This window comes from Mycetomoellerius zeteki, unplaced genomic scaffold (genome assembly GCF_001594055.1).
Source record: "Mycetomoellerius zeteki isolate Tzet28-1 unplaced genomic scaffold, Tzet1.0 scaffold3, whole genome shotgun sequence".
In the NCBI taxonomy this organism is placed as follows: domain Eukaryota; kingdom Metazoa; phylum Arthropoda; class Insecta; order Hymenoptera; family Formicidae; genus Mycetomoellerius; species Mycetomoellerius zeteki.
In genome coordinates this window covers 165,810-186,657 of record NW_017257282.1, presented here as the reverse complement: position 1 = coordinate 186,657, position 20,848 = coordinate 165,810, and the positions used below count along the sequence as shown (strand labels likewise).

The 20,848-nt window shown below is 34.8% G+C and overlaps 2 protein-coding genes and 1 non-coding gene across 3 annotated transcripts in view; all 3 read left to right on the top strand.

The window, feature by feature from the left end:
• The window catches only part of LOC108724459 (collagen alpha-1(XI) chain), a 14,806-nt gene extending 13,792 nt beyond the window's left edge, over positions 1-1,014 (top strand). Inside the window, 2 exon segments of the mRNA XM_018450838.1 lie at positions 60-244; positions 486-1,014. Coding sequence (XP_018306340.1) covers positions 60-244; positions 486-845 — 545 coding nt within the window. The 3' untranslated portion in view covers positions 846-1,014.
• A 519-nt stretch (positions 1,015-1,533) lies between these two features.
• TRNAV-UAC (transfer RNA valine (anticodon UAC)) lies at positions 1,534-1,606 on the top strand. The gene has a single exon. It is a non-coding gene; the product is annotated as a tRNA-Val (tRNA).
• A 13,991-nt stretch (positions 1,607-15,597) lies between these two features.
• LOC108724453 (nuclear receptor subfamily 2 group F member 6) lies at positions 15,598-20,299 on the top strand. The gene is made up of 7 exons (XM_018450832.1): positions 15,598-15,719; positions 15,905-16,020; positions 17,859-18,044; positions 18,123-18,236; positions 18,625-18,791; positions 19,177-19,423; positions 20,064-20,299. Exons 1-7 carry the CDS (start codon positions 15,598-15,600, stop codon positions 20,297-20,299), a joined length of 1,188 nt encoding a protein of 395 aa, XP_018306334.1.
• Positions 20,300-20,848: the final 549 nt, after the last annotated feature.

Here is a 20,848-nt window from a genome sequence, read left to right as displayed (position 1 = left end):
GGGGAGAGAGAGAGAGAGAGAGAGAGAGACTAAAGAATTTATTATTCTTTGTCAAACAGGTTGGTACTGGATCGATCCAAATTTAGGCATGCCAGATGACGCTATTAGTGTCATTTGTAATATCACGAACATGGGCGAAACTTGCATTTTTCCAGATATTCACAGTAGTCACATGCCGAGCATACCGTGGAGAAAAGAAGACAATAAAACCGACTGGTACTCGTATTTACGTGGAGGATTTAGAGTAAGATCGATAAAATTTTCATTCTTTTCAATATGATTAATTATTCCTACGGTTTTCTCTGTACTTAACGTTATTATTATCATTTTTAAAAGTGTCAGTTAAATACTGCGTATGAGACGTACTCTTCTTGCAATATTATTGAAAGACTGTTCGCATAAACAAATAAATAAATGAATAAAATCATGAAGTCTAGAGTTATGAATTATGAATTTTATTGGAGGAAATTGATCATATTTTCCAGATAAGTTATAAAACAATCGGAGTTGTACAGATGAATTTCCTACGTCTACTTAGTCAAGAAGCTTATCAGAATTTTACGTATACGTGCACGAACAGCGTTGCCTGGTACGACGACGAGAATCGCAGTTACAATCTCTCGCTGCGATTACTCGGTGACAACAGGGACGAATTCTCGTACAATAGTATCAGGCCTTATCTCATCACGGACGAGTGCAAGAGTCGAAATGGTAAAGAGGAGACTGTGTTCTTAATTCGCACCAGCAAGTTACAGCAGTTACCGCTGATCGATTTTTATCCAATCGATTACGGATCACCACAACAAGCTTTCGGCTTCAAAGTCGGCCCAGTTTGTTTCAAATAGGCCAGTAAATTTGATCACACTATTTTCTCGTAATTAAATAATTTTTACGTAATGGTAGTAATTAATTATGGACACGAGAAGTGCAATTTAATGCGAGATTCGATTTATGCATAATTTAGGAAGTAGGAGATTTTTATCGTGTGTTTATAACATCATTATGGACTTTATATGTAACACCTTTAACTTCTTTTGTACAATACAGACTGACCTTTTTATGTATACAATAATTTATATGAATAATACGCTTAATATGTGTATAAATAAAACGGCGTGTTAATTATTAATTGTCCTTCAATTTATTTTTAAATACATATTTCCAGCTATCAGTAATTGACCTAGTTTTTAATTTTCCTAATTAATGTTTTATTTTGAATTTTGACCGTATACTGCATGTAACAATATTATTGATTATTGAATTATTTATATTTTGAATTATTTATATTTTTGATTATAAAATATTAATTCTAATCTTTTTAAAATAGATCTTATATTTTAATTTTCTATTATTGTATATTTAATTATTTGTTAATATATACGGATTTTTGCTTATTTCTAAATACGCATTGCACAATAATGCCGTCATCAATTCATTATTTTGATTATTTATTATCAACATGTCATATGTTAACGTTGTGATATATAGACATTTAATGACATATAGTCTTACTTAAGAAAAATATCGTCATCAGGTTCCGTGGTGTAGCGGTTATCACGTCTGCTTTACACGCAGAAGGTCGCCAGTTCGATCCCGGCCGGAACCACTTTTTTTTTACTTTTGTTACTTTGGTATGAAATCCATCTTACAATTATAAAGCGTGCTATTTAATAGTTTTATAAAGAAAGAGCGAGGAATAAAAGTACATAACTGCGTAAAGTTACACAGACACATCGATTTAAAAAACTAGGAGATATTATATATACATTTTTACATAATCACCTTTTAAAAAATAAAATTATAGAACGTATTATGGAACGTATTATTAAAATTGAGGCCACCAAAATATGTTCAAAGACATCTTCTATTCATCTTAAAGATAAAAAAAACTTGAGAAGGAAGTTTATAATTTCAGATCTATGATTTTAAAACTTATCTTTATTCTCAAGGCATAAAATGTGTTTATTAATTATGTTTGGTGATTTATTCTAGAAATATTTAATATTATTATTTAATAATTGTAATTGCCGAAGTAATAAATAATTCCAATAATTATTCTTCAAAGGTTGCAGAGCATTAATCAATTTCATCTTTACATTTCAAACTAATATTTATTTTGTTTATAAAACCTAGTTTAATTAAAAAGTAAGATGAAGCCAACTTGGTAATTTTTTTAAGTAATTAGAAAATGAATGAAATTAAATTTATTGAGAAGAAAACCTCTGAACGCTTCATCGAGTTAGCCGACACGTCACACTTATAGACTCTCGATGAAGGGGCGAAAGTATGAAAAGATTCGAGTGAAAGATAGGGCGGATCGAAGGAATCCACGAGAATGGCGAGATATGCGTGGGCGAACCGTGAGAAACCGCAGGTGACACCTTGTCATGGCGGTCGGCGGTTCACACTTCGGTTTCTTTCATCCCTTTTCTGGTGACAAGACAACCGAAGTAACAGTGCAGGGCCGCTTCAGCGTGGAATTAAGAAAGTGGAAAACGCTTAGTCGCGTTATATGAAATCTTGCAAAGTTAAAGAAGCGAACTTGAAATTGTACTAATGAAATGAATAATAGAAAAGAATTATATTAAAAAAATATATATATATTATTTAAAAGCATGAAAATCTATCATATAAGAACGTAAGATTAATTAAAACCTGTTACAATTGACAAAAAGGTTGAGCAATTTTATTTTTTTTCTAATGTAACTCTTTGAAGGTACATTACAAAAAATATTTAAATATTGTTGATTCACTACCTCAAGGATTAGAATATTTTTTAAATATTGTGCGCGCTTGAAACAAATATAATTCGACAAATTGATAAAACGGTAGTAGTACTGGATGTAGTTCTACTGGAGGAGACAGCGTCCCTGGCGTCGAGCGTCTTTTTCAGCGAAGTGCGGTAGGAGGGATAAAAGGTTTCCTTGTTTAACAAAATATCGTCTCCGAGCCATTAGCCCGACCGTTACCACTTCAGCGCGATTTTCTGCTCCCGCTATCACATCGAGGAGACACTCGAGGATCTTGCGGATCCTGCGAGCTATCAAACGCAGACCTGCTTTTCTCCACCCTTCAGGACAACTTTGCTGTGTTGAAATTAACGGGAGAGCTCGGTATCTAGGTGCACTCGACACTGTCGCCGTTAACTCGACCTTTAATTTCCGTCCAAAGTGATCATAATACTTTTCTTCTCTTTTATTTATATTTATTTTATCTTTTTTTAGGAAGCAAGAGATGATAAATTGCTTATAATCTTAAAGCGAGTTTGTTAGGATATTTATCAAACTTTAATTTAGGTCTACTTTTTATTAGGTCTGGTATTAATTAATATATATATGTAATTACGCAATTATATAATGTAATTATATGTTTCTAAATAAATTCGTGTGTATCTTGTATTCTTTAAAAATATTTTCGAGCAAGTAATTTTTTTTTCTCGAGTTTCGCGCGCGCGACTTATTTCTGTTTTTAAAAAACCTTGCAAGTTCTAGGCACTGTGTATAAAATATCTAGTAGATAAAACGGTGACTTGATCGCATATGTGTATTCTCGAGATGGCGATCATTGATTTCTAAGGAAATAATAAATGAAATATTCAAGAAATACTGTATGCCATTACGCTTGTCTTGCGTAACCGAACGTCGCAACGCCGTGAGAAACTACCAGATGTCACAGTCACTCCCAGAGTACGGTAACAGGAATGTATATTCCAACGAGGCCTGTCAGATCTTTATTTAAGGATCAATCATTATCGAAGTCGATCTACAATGTAAATCGATCTAGAAATTACGCAATGAGATCAACTTTTATAGAGAGAGAGAGAGAGAGAGAGAGAGAGAGAGAGAGAGAACGAATATTCTATTTCAAAAATATACAGGCTGCTTTAAGATTTTTAACTCTTATTTTATTTTCGGCTTTTTCGAGCGATTTGAAGACGATTCGTTTTTAACGAAAATTTAATTGTAAGTGTTGTTATAATTTACGAAAATAAATCAATTTGTACTTAAAAATTCTCTAAAAATAATTTATAACATTAAATTTATGACTTTATTAAACAAAAATAACGTTAATATTTTTCTACGTTTATAATTTGATCCATGAAATTTTAATTCGTTTATAATAAAATTGTTTTATTAAACTATTAACATTTAATAAGCTTATGTATATTTTATATTGTCGTTACATGTAAATTTTCTCACTTTTATAATAAATAAAAAAATCTTTATAATAAATAAAAAAGAGAAAGAATATAATTTTTCCTTTTTCCTTTTTTTATCACGTGTTATCTATTATTGAATTGCTGAAAAGCAACTAAGGTAAATTTCCTCCCTTACACAATCCTTTCTCTTTCCCTCTCTTTCTCTCTCTCTCTCTCTCCTCTTTCTCGTTTCCCCTTATACTCCTTTCACAGATCGCTCGATAATGCCGGTTCGACTTCGGTGGTTCTTTACGATTAGCCGGAAGGGAGAGGCAGTAAAAGCTGCGTACGAGTTGACTTTCGCGCTTCGGTTCACTCACCGCCGTTTACAGCAGAGTGGAGGACTGGAGGAGAGGATACCCTTCGTTGCTTACAATTAGCCGAGGGGTTGTGCTCGTTCAACCCCTGCGAAGATCGTGAGATCTGGCTCCGCCTGTCGGCCAATCGTTGTCGTTGCTCGACGTCTCGCGCACGTATTCTCGCGTCGACGGACGTCGCGTCCGCCCAGCGACGCGCGAACCCCGGGGGATGATAATCCTCGCTAGCTGATACCCTTTCTGAGACACTACTGCAAGCCGCGACCAGATAGCGACGGGCAAAAATTATAACGAGTTATAGGTCGCATGTGTCCCAACGCGCGTACGCGAGTTCAACGTGTTTTACTCGCCAACAAGAAGCGATCACCGTGAAGCAAAATCGAGGAATCTTTGCCACTCTGATCGGGATAATCGACGTGAAATTCTAAGGAGTACATTTCATAGTTGTATCGCGCGCGGCTTTATTCTGCGTCTTGTGCATTGTTAGACAAATTCTGGGGATGTTTGCTATCATGACGTTAGTCTGATCACATGCTGGTGCAAATTCATTCCAAGTTAGGTAATAGAAAGTTCTACGGCAACCATTTGATTATCGACTTTTAAGATTGAAATTTTTAAATATTGCAATAACTGTTGTAACTAATGCACGAAGTGTAAAAGATTTTAAAAAATATTTGTACGTTGTAAAATGAATCAAATTATGTTTAAAGAATTATATAATAACTGTTATCTAGTTTCAGAGAGATTTCAAGTTGACTATATTTTTTAAAAAACAAAGATTAATCATAGTGTTATGTGATGAATATAAAATTGTAACGCCATTTAATGTTAAAATTAAATTAATTTTGTCTAATTTAAGTATATTTAATCAAACTAAACTAATTTCTTTAACTAAACTAAAATCTTGAGATTAGCCAAACTAATCTCAAACAATAATTATGTATTATTTGTCGTAAGATTTGCATTTATATAAATGTGTTTCAATTTTTTTAAGCAGAGAAAAATATTTTGTTTTCTCTGGAGACTGCGTGTTATTGAAGTTTGACGCAAATAACATCATATATCAAATACTAAAAATAAATACCTATGATGCTCCAATCGTAATTTGGGACTTTAGAACATCTATACATCATTTGCGACATTCGTAAAACTTAGCTGAGAAGATTAATAGATCATAGTGAACAGAGACGAAAAAGAAATAGTTCCTTACTGAACTTGGAATCTAATACAAGTAAGTACCATTTTATTGATAATAGTACAACTAAAGATAATATTATTTGCCAATAATATGTAACCAACTATAACAACGCAATATATTTTTTTGCTAGAAGTTTTTAAACGAACAATAACTAGTGTAACTGATAAGGGCAAAGGATTAAAAAAAATATTTGTAAACGTAAAATATAAAACAAATGTATGTAATCTATATATCTATATGTATGTAATCTATATATAGAATGATGTAATAGTTGTTATCTTTTTGAGAGAGATTGAAAGTCGACTATATATTTTTTTTAAACGAAGATTAATCATAGTATTATATGGGTATGAAATATTACAATGTAGTATTTTTATATTCAGGTTATAATAGATACAAAATAATGTTTCGTAAATATATCGATTTTCAATATGTTAATGTACTTAAAAGTAATTCATATTTATTATATATAAAGTATATAAAATAATTTATATCTTTGTCTCGTGTTCGAAAGATCACGATAATAACAAATAAAAAAAGAAAAAATTCATTATTTTTGAAAAAAGATTTGTTTGTTTACAATTTCCATGTGGATATTAAGATAAAAATTTTTAATCTTTAAAATTTGCAAACGCAGTACATAAGAATTTGTTGTAGTTCTGTGTATGATTAATTAGTATTAAAACAAAACTTTTTGCGTCAGCAAATTCAACTTAGAAAGTCTGCGTGCTCAGTGAATTCAGTGCGAGTTTTGACTCGCAATCAGGTTGGAACTCATTGGAACACTGTATGCATTAATTTTTAATTTAATTACATTCTTTTATTTATTTGTTATTTTGTATAAAATCGCTATCGATATTCTATAAAATTTTCTTCTGCGTTACTTGTGTTTTTTAGCTAACAATATTACTGTAGCAATTGTATCATATAAGTTATATTCGCGGAATCACTTTTCGCTTCGAGACATATACATACATATTGTTATTTTATACGCATCAGGCAAGACATTAAGCATACACGAAACAAATAGATCAGTTAGCGCGGAGACCTTCATTTTTATCGAAACTTTTGATCTTTTCGGATTATGTATTTCATTATTTTTTACAAATTTAAATTTATTTATTAAAATTCACAATTAAAATACCGATAATGCCTTTAAAGACTTCAGTGGAGAATTAAATTTCCTGTATTATTATATACATAAATATACACGACTGTTATTTCGGAGAAGCAAATCGCGAAAAACGAAGAAACGTGTCGAAATGACCGGTCCGCGCAAACATCGTTGATTTAATCGTCATTGAGCTTTTTCGGACTCCCTCGGCACAGAATCAGCGCGTTATTGTCAGTGGTGCGATTAACAGGCGACACGTGTCACGCCGCTTACCGCTGGTCACCCGTGAGTACACGCACCTGTAAACCCGGTTTTCCGGTGGTCGCGCGTGCAATTATCGTGCCGCAATGACCATCATTACGTCGAGACCGGCGCATATGTTAAGAGAAGGCAAACGTTAATACTCAAGGAAGAGAGAGTGAGTGAGAAAGAGAGGGCGGAATTTTCATCCGGTCTTCGATATCCGTCTGAATGCAATACAGTACGAATATTGTTACGTAAAGTTTGCGTAACTGGTTCTCACGCAATATTATTTCACACCTTCCCAAGCCCGTTATATTTGTGCCGTCGCACAAATTAGAACCTTTATTTGATACGCATCCGGGAGCAGTCCGTGCGCGTGAATATTAATATGTATAGAGATAAATGCATATTGATTCCACACGCAATATTTTTTTATATGTTGTTTCTTCCGGTGCGGCCGTTGTGCTGCAAATGTACACTGAGAGAAAAGTGTTTAGTATTTGTGATTATAATTGTATAGTAAAGTAATTCTGATTAGGATCTCCATTTTTTATGGTTATTATAATGCTATTAATAATCATATACATATGTATAGTTCTCTCAAACATAAAAAATTGTACTATAATTAAAAATATTAATATAGTAAAATATCAAGATATAAATGGTAAATAAAATAAACGTTTTCATTCAGTAAATCCAACTGCAATTATAAACTGTTTTCTTAAATTCACTTACTATTTATGTGGTAATAATAATTAAAAAATATGTTAGGAAAAAAAGTTTTTAAGCGGGATGTGTGACTATTATTAACCTTTAGACTGCCGGGAAAGCCACTTTTGTGGCTCTTGAGTGTGGATTAAAATACTATTTTTTGTGACATTTTAAATACTAATTGTATTAAACATATACAGGGTGTATCTAAAATAACGTACACTAATCATACAGTGTTATTCCTAATAAAAATAGCACTGTATAATCAGTGTACGTTATTGTATAATAACGTAGATACACTCTGTATGTTACCCAAAATATATAAAAATATGTAAGTATTGAAAAATATATAAAAAAAAAGTAAAAAATATAATAAAGTAAAAAAATTATAAAACAAGAAAAAAATTAAAAAAATAAGTTTAAGAACCAAACAATAAAGAAAAGTAAAAAAGGAGCTATAAACTTTTTACGTCTATGTCGTTAGCTCTGGCTAATGCTAAAGGAAAGTTCCCTGCATGAGTCTATACGTTTATATATATTCATTTATGTTATTAATATTACGTTCGAGATTTCCTAAATCTATACTCAGAATTGGAATCAACGATACCAAGAACCCTGAAATACACTATTTTTGAAAAAATAAAATTTTTTTTTATTTGATTATATAATACGTTCCCTGCCGGGAAGCCACTTTTATGGCTCTGCACAAATTTCGATATTCTGCGCCACGCGTATGTTACTTATATAAAAAAAAATTTCGAGAAAAAACCACTATTTTAATAAAAAAATGCCGGCAATCTAAAGGTTAATAGTATAATTGACTGTTTTTGCATGGTTAAAACAATTATAAATATATACTTGTCCTAAAAAATGACTATAAATTATAATTAAATTATGATAATTGCAATTTTGTTCTATCAATGTAAGCATTCCATTATTAACTTCATAGGCACTTTGTACCTATGTTTTATTAAAATATAATATGAATATATATTTCTCTGTCCATACGTTGCTTTGTACAATTGTTACGTAATTGCAGGCGGATGTAAAGCTCTAAATGTTCCTTCATTTTTCGATTTTTAGTCTTAAATATCAGCGGAACATAAAAAGGCAAATTAATTTAAAAAGCTTTATAAAATTTATATAATTCAATCTTGAATCACTAAATATGATATATATGTACTTGACATATATACCACACTTGTATAAGTCTAACAAACTGCGCACCGAAATATTTCCGGACTAAACGTAATTAAACCACTATAGTAATTTCGCGAATTAAATTAAATTTTAATAATTTCGATGTTCAAACAGGCACCATATTTCAAAGATGTTAATATGCTGAAAAAACTGTAATTAAATTTATTGCGAAAAATTTTACCTCGGCCGGAAGTAGAACTCGAATTGGCTGCCATCACTGACAGCCACGACGCGGGTGTCGTGTACAATGTAGTCGAACGTGTCACGCAATCAGTGTCAAGCCGTGCGAAGCGTGCACGTGCGCGTGGCTAGAACCGATCGTGCCGCGGCTAATCGTAAATTAGGATCGGGTGAAAAAAAAGGAACGCAGCTCCCGTCATTAACTTCAATAATCGCCGGAACCCTCGTGGTTCCGGTACTCGATTATCCAAGTATTAAGTAAATCTGGGCGATATTATTCGAGAAGTTGTACTCATTGATACATGCTAATTATTATAAACAATTGGCGGATAATAATGCATTTTTTCACACATTTTAATTCGATTAGTGCAAAAATAATATAAAACATGATGAAAAAAAACTTTGGAGTGCGATGGAAAGAACAAACTTTTGGCAATTATTTACTATATCAGACCCTTTTTCGCTGAGCACAAAAGCAGAATAGATTTTTTTATTTAGTTGATATTTGAATCAACTTTTCACTAAAGCTAAATAGTGAAATAATCTGGCATTTTTATTGAAAATTTTTAATCTCACGCTTTGCTTTGTGTGTTTGTCTTTATACAGTTAACTTATAAGTCATCGATACTTGCTAATTATTATAATTAATTATTTTCAACGGAAGGTTTACGATCTGTTATGCCACATATGCTATTCTTTTGTAGGATCAATTATTACTCACGAGTCGTTAATTGTACTGCGACCCTCAGGTACAACAAAGTCACGTCAGGTGACTCGACGTAACGACCATGCTTACGTAGAAGCGGGTCATCAAAAATTAATCGTCGTAGTGGGCGTACGAAAAAGGGAAAACCTTGAACGGCAAGCTCAAGTCTTTATCCGTGATATTTGACAATATCTCTTGTCCTGTATATAAACAAATTATATAAATTCAGTTAATTATAGATATAATTTCTTAAATATTATAAAACTTTTCTTTCAATTACACGCATGAGTAATAATTGAATTAAAATCTAGACTTATAATTCTGATGCGGAAAACAAATCGTAAAGATTTATAATTAAAAATCTTTTAGAGAGTTAGAAAAAAGATCCAGGTGAGACTTACTCAGCAATCTTACGATACGCGTCACGGCGGTGGAACGGAGAACACCACGTGCTTTTTTTCTCAATGAACCCTCTTTGTACCAATTATTTATGTACGTGAATAAAGTGGCGTGCATTCGTAACGGAGCTAATCAAATTAGAAAGTTAATCGAAGGGGAGCGACACTAGTTAATTCTGGCTTCTCGATGGAAATTTTTTATCTTAACAACAGAGAAAGAGTTTAAGTAAGACAAAAATTCTTACTCGCCCACACTTACTTGCACGCGATGTTAAATATATCTCCGGTATATTAAAGAATGATTGGAAGAGAGAGGAAAGATATTTCCATGCGCGTGTTTGCGAAGTACAGATCTCATGTAGAAACTAAACCTTTGAGGTAACTTCATTATTACTTCAATAGCGAAATATGTATCTTCGTGCACATCTATGGTTTTTACATATCAAAAAAGTTCTCGAAGGATTTAAATGATATGAAAAATCGCTAAAATAAATATTTTAGAAGTTTTTTTTATTAAATTATTATCTACAGACGTAAGAAATTAAAAAAAAATGATAAATTAATTTCTTCATTTATTTCAATATTGATTTAAATTATTTTTTCTAATTGTTTTAGAGATCTATCGTATTACTTAAATTATACAGGCGGTGTATGAAGCTATCTTACGAATATCATTCGCAGCTGCGCCCAAAAATGATACGAGACTATTTTCTCTATATATCAGCGATCGATCAGCATTTTTTATGCGAAAGGACACACGTGACATGACGCGGAAAAAAATTTGCATGCCGTCAACACCTTGCAGCGCATTGCGTCGTCGAAAACTATCGAAAAGTCATCCGATCGACATTAGACGAACGCAAACTGCGCCGCGCTTGTCGAACTTTGCGTGATCGATGGGCTTATGCTAAATTGTCTTCCTAAATATAATAATCCGTTGACACGGACAAGAAAACATTCTTCATCACAACTTTTCAACGGTCAGCCTCAAGTATCTCTGTGACATTGTAATTCTAAAAGTTTAAGATTCGAAGTAAAATTTTGGTTTCAAATTAAACAGAAGAATAAGATCTCTTTAATTTTTCCATCTTCATCATAAGGAACTACATCTTTTTATTATTTTTCAAGAGAATTCTCGGCGTGATTTTTGATCAATTCGACGCTTAATTGTCATGAAATATGAAACATTTATAAAATAAAATACAGTAATATTTATAAAAGATTTGACAAATTAATTTTTTAAAATAAAGATTTTTGAATTCACTTTAAGATATAATAAGAAACTTTCTTTATGATATCAAAATTACTTAAACAGAAAATATTCCACATCTTCTCTTTGGCAGCTCCTGTTCCTCGTTTCATATTCGGCGTAGTCTGTGCGTTTTTAGAAAGGGCGGAAAATCTGACTTTGTCCGATTCACCCCTGTTGTGACTCTTGGTGCAACGCGACATATGTTACGTGCGTGCATGAGCGATACGACACGCGTTCGTGCAAACAGGGTTAAATAATACGCCCCGTGTAATTGCACACCGGCATACTATACATGGCTACAATATGCCGAGGCTACATTACGGGGGTGAACAAAAAAAAAAAAGAAAAAGACCTCCCTTTGTTCCTCTATAATCGTTTTTCTCTTTTAGAGATATTCTGATTGTTTCAATGTTACGCTAACTTTAATTATCTAACTCCAATTTATGCCCGTCTCTAAAACTTGCTCTTCATCTTTTTCTAATTTTTAGAACCAGAAAAGGATCAAGCATTAGTCTCAAACCGAGATTAAAATTACACTACATTGGTAAAATGAGCATTAATGATATTTTGTCCTATTTTAAATTACAACATTAGGGATATAATGTAGTGAAAGGAATTAGAATTAATAAAGCCTTTGTATGTAGTTTATGTGTGACTCTTTGTATAAGATCACTTTTCATAGAAAACTGTTTAAAAATCCAAACATCCATCTATAACAAAATTTGCTCCAATTGAAAGAGATTCAGATTGACTATCATGGGTTGCTGTCGCGGAAGACGGCGGGCGGTCATCGGGCAATAAAAATGTTATGACAGGCTAAGGCTCGCGTGAGAGGGTTCTGTTTGACGCGACGAAGGGCGGACTATCAAGAAGTCAGCCCTACAACCCGACCTGAGAAAAAGAGAAAGAAAAAAAGAGAGGGCGAGAGCTGGTGGTTACATATAGTCCTGGTCTCGTGAGTGTGAGGGTGCGGTGAAATTGTAGCATCATCCCGCCAGGACTCCTCTAGCTCTAGCCGGCGGCGACCGATTGGGGGCCGATGGTGGTTTACCACCGCCTGGGTGATGCTCTCTACGTCGGGCGCGCTGCATTATTGAGCCTGGGAAACGGCCAGGTGGTCCGGGCGCCCATCGGGTCCGTGACGGGCTGCGGAGGGTGATTGTGGGAGGGCAGGCGAGAGACGGTAGCCCTGAGGGCCTGCGAGGGGACGTAAAGTCACGGGAGAAAGAGGGTCCACCGCCCGTCGCCCGCCGTCGATGGGTCGTTCGGAAGACACGCGACCTCCTGGCTCCTCGACTTTGTGACCGCGCGCGAGACTCGGGTGACATGCTACTCTCTCTCTCTCGTCGATTTCATTTCGGCCATTACGGCGCGTTCGTGAAGGTGGCCATCGCGCAAAATCAAGAAAGTATCTTGTCTTGTATATTAATACATTTTTTATTCTAATTTTTCGCGCTCTTTCATCCATACTCTCTAAAACTTTTGAAGTGAAAGCTTACTATGTAGAGTGAAATCACACTCTTAAGGATTGAAAATTGAGTCCTCTTCTCCACTCCTTTTCAAGACTAGTTCAATTTTCACTCTTTAGAATTAGAGTCCATTCCAAAAATTTAAAGAGTAGAAAAGATTTCCGGAACCAATGCTATTCTTCGATCTATAGTAAAATAGGATCGCCCGAGTTGAAATTTTAGTCCTACTTTGAATCTCTTTCAATCTCATTTAAACCTTATAAACATGTTTTGATACTTGTACAATCAAATAGGGTCTCTTTTAATAGTTTTAATATTACTTAATTTACAGCTTCTATTTAGAAAACTTCTTTTGAATCTAAAAGTAGGAAATCTTGCAGTAACTGCTATTTACAGGCTCAACGTAGGAGCTCAATTCATTAGATTAGAACCCATTATAAATCTCTAAGAGTCTACATACGTTCTAAAACTAAGGTTCAAAGTAGGAGCAAAATTTCGACTCGGGCGATTTAGATATAATCATATTGATTGTTAACAGAGGAATATTTTATTCTTAAATAGAAAATTCTCAAATTTATAATAAATCTTGGACATCGATTTCGTGCCACTGTGGCGCCAGCATCGTGTGTTATATGTACATCGGGTAAAGAAAAAGAAAATAGGAATTATATTGATCTAATCTTAATATTTTTTAATTTTTACATTACATATAAGGTTGCAATAAGATTAAATTAAGAGAATAATATTTTTTGTTTCATCAGAAACCCTTTCTAATAGGATTTAACTATAATAGAATATAACTAAAATCAGATTTGGATTAATGAAAAGCAACTCGCTCGTTAACATCCAGGAAATCTTTTCGTCAACATTTGAACCGCAATTTTTTATATTTGAATAACTTAATATTATCCTTGTCAAACTCGTACATTTAAATAAAATATTAGAAATTTCAAGTGTTCAAACAATACGTCACGTTGATCAGGCTTTATAGGCCATTAAATTGAAATCGTCGATTTTACACGGGACGGATATTGCACGGCTCGTTAAAATAGTGGAGAGACAGCCGGCGACATGATCGATCGCGCGAAATCGTCGGTTCTTCTCCGCGATATTACTCGCGTCGAGCTTAAAGCGACCGCAATCGGAAAGCGGAATCGACGATGTCGCGAGCGATGTTTAGCGATCCTCGCTATCGCATTACATCGCGCAATATGCAAAGTGGCGCGTATGTCCCCCCTGGAGAAGCTTCAAATGCGGCTATAGTAGCGTATTTACAGCGAGGAAGTTGCGCAAGGAAATCCCACGGCGGATAATGAGAAGCGCTGAGTCTCCTTCGCATATGCATTTCTCGTCGTATAGCACATGCATAATGCAGAGACGCTCGCAATTGCGTCAGTGACTCATAGCGATATTGCCTGCAACGTATTACCGTCTCGTCGTCACTTTAAAGCCTGGCACTTTTGTGCCAAGGGGAAATATCGTGCTTCGAGTTTCTCGAAGCGACATTTTAGCGCGATATGTTATGACCCTCTGACGCTAGCGTTCGATTCCACATTTCAGCGATCTTCTCCGAGATTCGATCCTCTCTCAGCTATTTCAAGGAATATTTTATTAATACATAAATGATGTTTTGGTAATTGGCTAACGAAAGAAAATCAATAGGCCTGTTCTTTTTGGCTGAACTTTTGCACTAGTCCTCCTGGAGAGAAAAGGAAGAAAGATGAACTAGTGCAAAAGTTCAACTAAAAAGAACAGGCCTAATGTCTTCGGATCAAATATTAAAGATAATGATTTATTCTGTAACAGTTGGAGCACGTCTTATTATCTCTATGTCTCGAAGTCGATTCGCGACTTCACGTTCTCGCGTTCGGTCGTTCGCATTTCTCTCGAATGTTCTCCACATACAAAATATATTTATAGTTGTGTCCTTATTACCATTTGAAATAATCGGTTAAATTTTAGATAGCTTATTGTAACCGTTTTATATCGAATTATTGTATATAATTATCGCTTACATATTAAATTGTAATTCTCTATACACCGATATAAAATGCTTCAACTCTGGTCCCTTTAAATGGTCAAAGAAATGTAAATAGACGATATGCAAGAAATTAATGCGTTTAAAGAGCCATTGGCTATGTTTACACCGTGCATTTAAACCGCAGCCTATACAATAGTCTTTGTTTATCCTGTATATTAAACAAAAAAGCCTATCGTATAGATCGCGGACTAAGCGCACGGTGTAAACGTAGCCATTGTCTATATTTCCGCGAACGACGGGCCATGTGGACAGACAAAATCTTCATATATGTATATGTTTACCTTGTGTATACTTTGTGTACTTGGGTGCTGCGTATACATTCGGCTCTCCAGAGTCGTGGCAATATAATTGCCACAATGTTAATTATCCGCAATGAGTACATTTTGTTGGTCCAGTTTTGTTTAAACTTTTACAGTTAAATATTAACGTATGTAATAAAGACTATTATATAGTCCTTGGTTCTTGTGGAAAGCGAAACATGCCGCTTCGTAAATTAGAAATAAGCGCCAAATGTAAAATGATCTATATTTTCCATGAAGTCGATTTTCATTGCGAACGGATTCGTCGAAAATGGATGAGAATGGACGTGGGGAAACACTGTGTAAAGTCTGCGGGGACAAGGCCTCTGGAAAACATTACGGCGTGCCGAGTTGCGACGGATGTCGGGGTTTCTTCAAGCGGTCTATCCGCAGGTACGCGAGGTAATTGACTTCTCGTCTGATTATAAGTAATATTCGTAAGTGATCTCATCCCTATAGATTTGTTAATTGCTCTGCTATTTATTTTTATTATAACTGTGTGATTCGTTTCTTTCTGTCTCGGGAAATTTCTCAGTATCGCAACTCGCAAAGAAAGCCTTGAAATTTTATGTGCGCAGGAATTTAGATTACGTGTGCAAAGAGAACGGACGCTGTATTGTGGATGTATCGCGGCGCAATCAATGCCAAGCCTGCCGTTTCACAAAGTGTCTTCAGGTCAATATGAAACGAGACGGTACGTTTGGTTAGTAATTAATAGACTTCCTAATTCTAAAGACTTAAGCGGGTAGTACAGACTCTAGCATAACGCATAACACGTAATGCATAAGAAAATGAACCAACCAAAGTCCTTCGTTTCCTTCCTTTCCATGAAATAAAGAACTCTGATTAGTTGAATTTCTTATGCCTTATGTGTTATGCGTTATGCAAGAATCTGTGCTCCCCGCTTTATGACCGCAGCTCAGACTCTTGCATAACGTATAATGCATAGTGCACAAGAGAATCAACCAATCAGAATCTTTCCTTTCCTCTCATTTCATGGAAAAGAAGAATTTCGATTGGTTGATTTTCTTATCGGTTGATGCACTAGGCATTATGCGTTATGTAAGAGTCTGTACTGCGGCCATAACAAAGAGTGACAATTGAACCAGTGTTAAAAAAAAGAGTGGCTCAATTGTCTGTTTTTAAGAATGAGATTTCACTCTTCAGAGTTAGATTCCACTTCAAAAATTTTAGAGTATATACTTAAATTTAACTGTATTTTTATTTTATAATATCGCGATGAATTCTAAAATATTCCAAGTTTTAGCACCTGATCCTTGTGCTTAAATCCGTTTCTCTCTAATAATATATATTTGTCTACCATACTTCTTAGAAAGAAAAAAGAAGTACTATTATTGTGATACCTCCCGATTGCGAAGGCCGCAGAGCAGCACTCGATATGTTTGCACGGAAATATCCTGCGAAGTGTGGCTAAGCGAGAGATGTATATTCTGTTTTCTGACAGTCGCAGAACTCCATGGAATTTGACAGGTCGAGTTTTAACGGAAATCGAAATGGTTCATCATATGATTGTAGATTATCATATTTTCTTTTCTATTATTTGCAAAAAAACTGACAAGTTTTCAATAATCTCTGTTTTGCTAATCTTGGAAATAAGGCTAAATAAAACACTTGTCAATTTAATGTTGCACAAGAAGAAAAAAAGACAAAGGAATCGCAATTCTTCTGTTAAAAAAGAAGAAACAAAATATTTTTTTATCTCCTAAGAAAACATTTTTTAATTTCTTTAGCAAAACAAAGCAATTGAAATAATTATATTATTCGTATAGACGTTAGAGATATCAACCACCCTATTGCGTTCTACATGCGGGATAAGCTTCATATTCTGTATTGATACGCAAAGGATGCGTTCCAACACAATGCAAAGCTTTTAGATGCGCTCAGTAGAATAGAATATATCCGCAAAGTGCTGCGAGTTGGATATTACAATGCACAGTGACGCCTCGGCTGGCGCGAGACGGAAGGGAAACGGTCTGGAAAAAGCGAAGTGTACACACTTCGCCATCTCACATCCTACGTTCACATATCCACATGAAACTCTATACTTCTGCTTACCGAACGGCAGGATCCGGTGGCGAGCGGTGTCAGAAGCAGCCTGGCGTTCACAGCTTTTGTAAACACCTCTGGCCCCCTTATGCGTCGAGCGATAATCCAAACACTTGATTGCTGAGATATCAATTAGCGACAGGAGAGGGGGGGAGGTACATTAAAGGGCCACTGCACTCCTCGCGCTTCTCTCTTCTTCTTGTGTAAAAACGAACATGCAATTGTGTGAAATTGTAATGATTATTTATTTTAATTTACGGAGTCATTTATTAACTCTTTAAATAATAATTATTATTTTACAAAAATATTTAAAAAATTTTATATTATATAATATTTATTAAATTAAATAAAAAATATTTTAATATTAATTTTAATATTAAAGTATTTGTACCTAAATATAATGATATATAAATTTCTGACGACTAGTCGAGATTTTTCATTTTAATAATAACGTTATTTTTTTAGCTGTGCAACATGAAAGAGCACCAAGAAGCACATCTTCTCTCGTTGCGGCGGCGAGGAGAACTTCTTCGGGGTTGTATACGGGCATCCCGAATGTCTATCACCCTGCAAACAGCACCTATCATCCCCTCTTGTATCCCGCGTTGTTCCCCTTCAAACCCACAGTACCAACATTCGCCCCGTCCGTCGGTAAGTAATAAATATAAGCGGATCATTGAGTCGATATTTATTCTTTCTGTGATAAAAATATTAGATGTTGCTTGTTAGCACATTTCTTGCCACGACCGTCTCCAGAATCCTTGTCTATGACTACCGCCAAGGAAGACGAAGTTACCAGCTCCGAGGAAGCGGCTACTGTCGATGTCAGAATCGAATCGAAAGGTATGAATTACACTGAAAAAGAAGATTAGCTGTTGCAGCAAATTAGATGGTAAAATATGGCATAGCATTTTTAATTGGCTGCCACAGCCAATTTTTGGTTGCGTTAGCCTATTCGTAATGTCAGTATATTTCGATAGGCTAACACAACCAAAAATTGGCTACTGCAACCAATTAAAAATGCCATGCCATATTTTACCATCTAATTTGCTGCAGCAGCCAATCGTTTTTTTCAGTGTAGTTACAATAAATAATTTAGAGTTTCTCAGTTGATTTCTATAACGTCAATAGCAGATGTATATCGTTTCAATTCTAGAATGGACGTAAAATCAGTATTTCTTGTTGTCGCATATGTAGTAGGAAATTCAAATGGATTGTCTATTTGTTGTAGAGGAATTAGTAAGCACTCGCTTGGCGCCGCCAATTATCACTTCCGTCTCATCGGAATACACTATGCAAGGCTTATCCCTTCTGCCAACCGAAAATATCTATGAGTTTGCGGCGAAGTTACTTTTCTTCGCCATACGATGGGCGAGAAGTATACATTCTTTTCTGCAAGTAAGCTTTAATCAAGTTCCCTCTTTTATTAAACTTTACAGCATTTCCCTTTGTAACGATAAAACAAAACAACATAAAATATCAGGCTAGGTCCACAATCTTGCTTTAAGAGGTCACAAGCCGTAAAGCCTTAAGAAATTGACCAATTACAGTCGAATATGAGAAAAATAATTGACTGTGGTTGTGGTTAATTTCTTACAGCTTTACAGCTTAGGACTTCTTAAAGCAAGATTGTGGACCGAGCATTACTTATATAAAACTAAAAAAATGTATTAAATTGAATAGGGTAATTTGAATTAAGAAGAATATATAATAATGTAAGCACAATAGTTTTTTATATTCGCGAAAGTTAAAAGGTAATCATGCTGTTGTTCTTTTTTGCAAGCTTCCTTACAGAGACCAAACTATCCTTCTGGAAGAGTCATGGAGCGAGTTGTTTGTGCTGACAGCCGCGCAGTGGAATTTTTCCGTAGATGAGACCACTTTAGTGTCCATGGATCTGCCGACAGAGAGGAGGGAAGTTCTCCTCGACAAAGCGAGAAGACTGAGGGAACTTTTAGCAAAGTGCGCCGCGCTGAGGGTGGATCACTCGGAATACGCGTGCTTGAAAGCCATAGTTCTCTTCAAGGCGGGTGAGCAAAGCTTTGATTTCATCTTTTTAATTGTCTTTTTTCTTTCCTTGCTTTGTTCATTTTTAAGCTCCAATTATAACTCTAAGTATATTGTAATTTCATATTTGTTTCTAAATTATCACATTATCAAATTATCACATTGCAGTCGTATAAAAATCTTCGAATTGACTGAACGGAATAAAAAATCCTTTTACAGGATTAAAGTAGACGCAAAATTAGAAGGTGGTGCAGTGGATTTTATACTAATTGAAAGAATGTTAAAAAATTTTTTAACTTTTTTTTTATTTTAGTACAAGGTCTACTGCACCACCTCCTAATTTTGCGTCTATTCTATATTCTACTTTAATCCTATAAAAGGATTTTTTATTCCGTTCAATCAATTCGAAGATTTTTATACGACTGTAACGTGATAATTTGGTCACTCCAGCATCCCCTTAAACGGAATAAACGATTTATAGCCCTCATTGATTGCGTAGTTGTTTGCTTATTTTCGTTTTTCATATAGTCAGTTTGCCTGGTAAAAAGCTGATGAATATAATTAATAAGTAGCTCGACAAAATCTATTTATATTTGCTTGGTCTAGTTCAAATTTTTTTTTGATGTTTCAACTCCCTTTGATGTATCTTCCGATTTTTCATAGAGTCACGAAATCTCTGCGAGCCGGGGCGAGTGTCGGCATTGCAGGAACAGACGGTAGCGGTATTCTGTGAAAGGGATGCACGCAGGGTGGGTCGATTATTGCTGCTCTTACCACCGGCGCGTGCACTCTGCCGTGTTACCCTGCACGAGTTGTTGTTCAAACCGACGGTCGGCGATGTCAGCGTGGAGCGACTGTTGGGCGATATGGTTGGCGCTCTCACAATCAGACCTACCTAATTGTAATACTAGCACGAATGCATCCGTTGCTCTTGGGATATCCGTCATGTTTTACCTTGACACTCCTTTATCAGTGATTCAGTCGAAATTCAGACTGAGGGCTGATCATCTCGAGATAAACTGCATTTTTGTGTTATAAGATTGTTCATAGAAGAAATTGCGCATTTATATGAAGAATCGATTTCTTTTCGACAGCAACTCTTAAATATTATTTACTTTCCTTAAAAATAATTCCTTAAAAATATGCTATAGTATTGAGCAATACAAAAATTGTGGTCGACTTCGACATCGTAAATTGCTTAATGGGGTTGATTGTTTTAGATATCGAAAATGGTTGGATATTGATTGGTGTAAAACTAATGGCGTAATTATTATCATTGAAATTATAGCTTATACTGTTGATCCTGGTGATAAAAGGACAAGTGTCCTACATACGATTCTGTCATCGACATTAATAATTTAAATTTTAGATATTGAATCTAGTCCAGCAGTAAATTTCTTGCTCTCTTTTAAGATAATAACTTTAATTAACTATGATTGAATAGTTTT

Excerpts from the sequence above, each read along its gene's own strand:
- LOC108724453 (XM_018450832.1), top strand. The coding sequence starts at position 15,598 with ATGGATGAGAATGGACGTGGGGAAACACTGTGTAAAGTCTGCGGGGAC. Across the intron at positions 15,720-15,904 it reads TTCAAGCGGTCTATCCGCAG|GAATTTAGATTACGTGTGCA; the intron begins GTACGCGAGGTA and ends TTATGTGCGCAG. Across the intron at positions 18,237-18,624 it reads TGTCAGAATCGAATCGAAAG|AGGAATTAGTAAGCACTCGC; the intron begins GTATGAATTACA and ends TATTTGTTGTAG.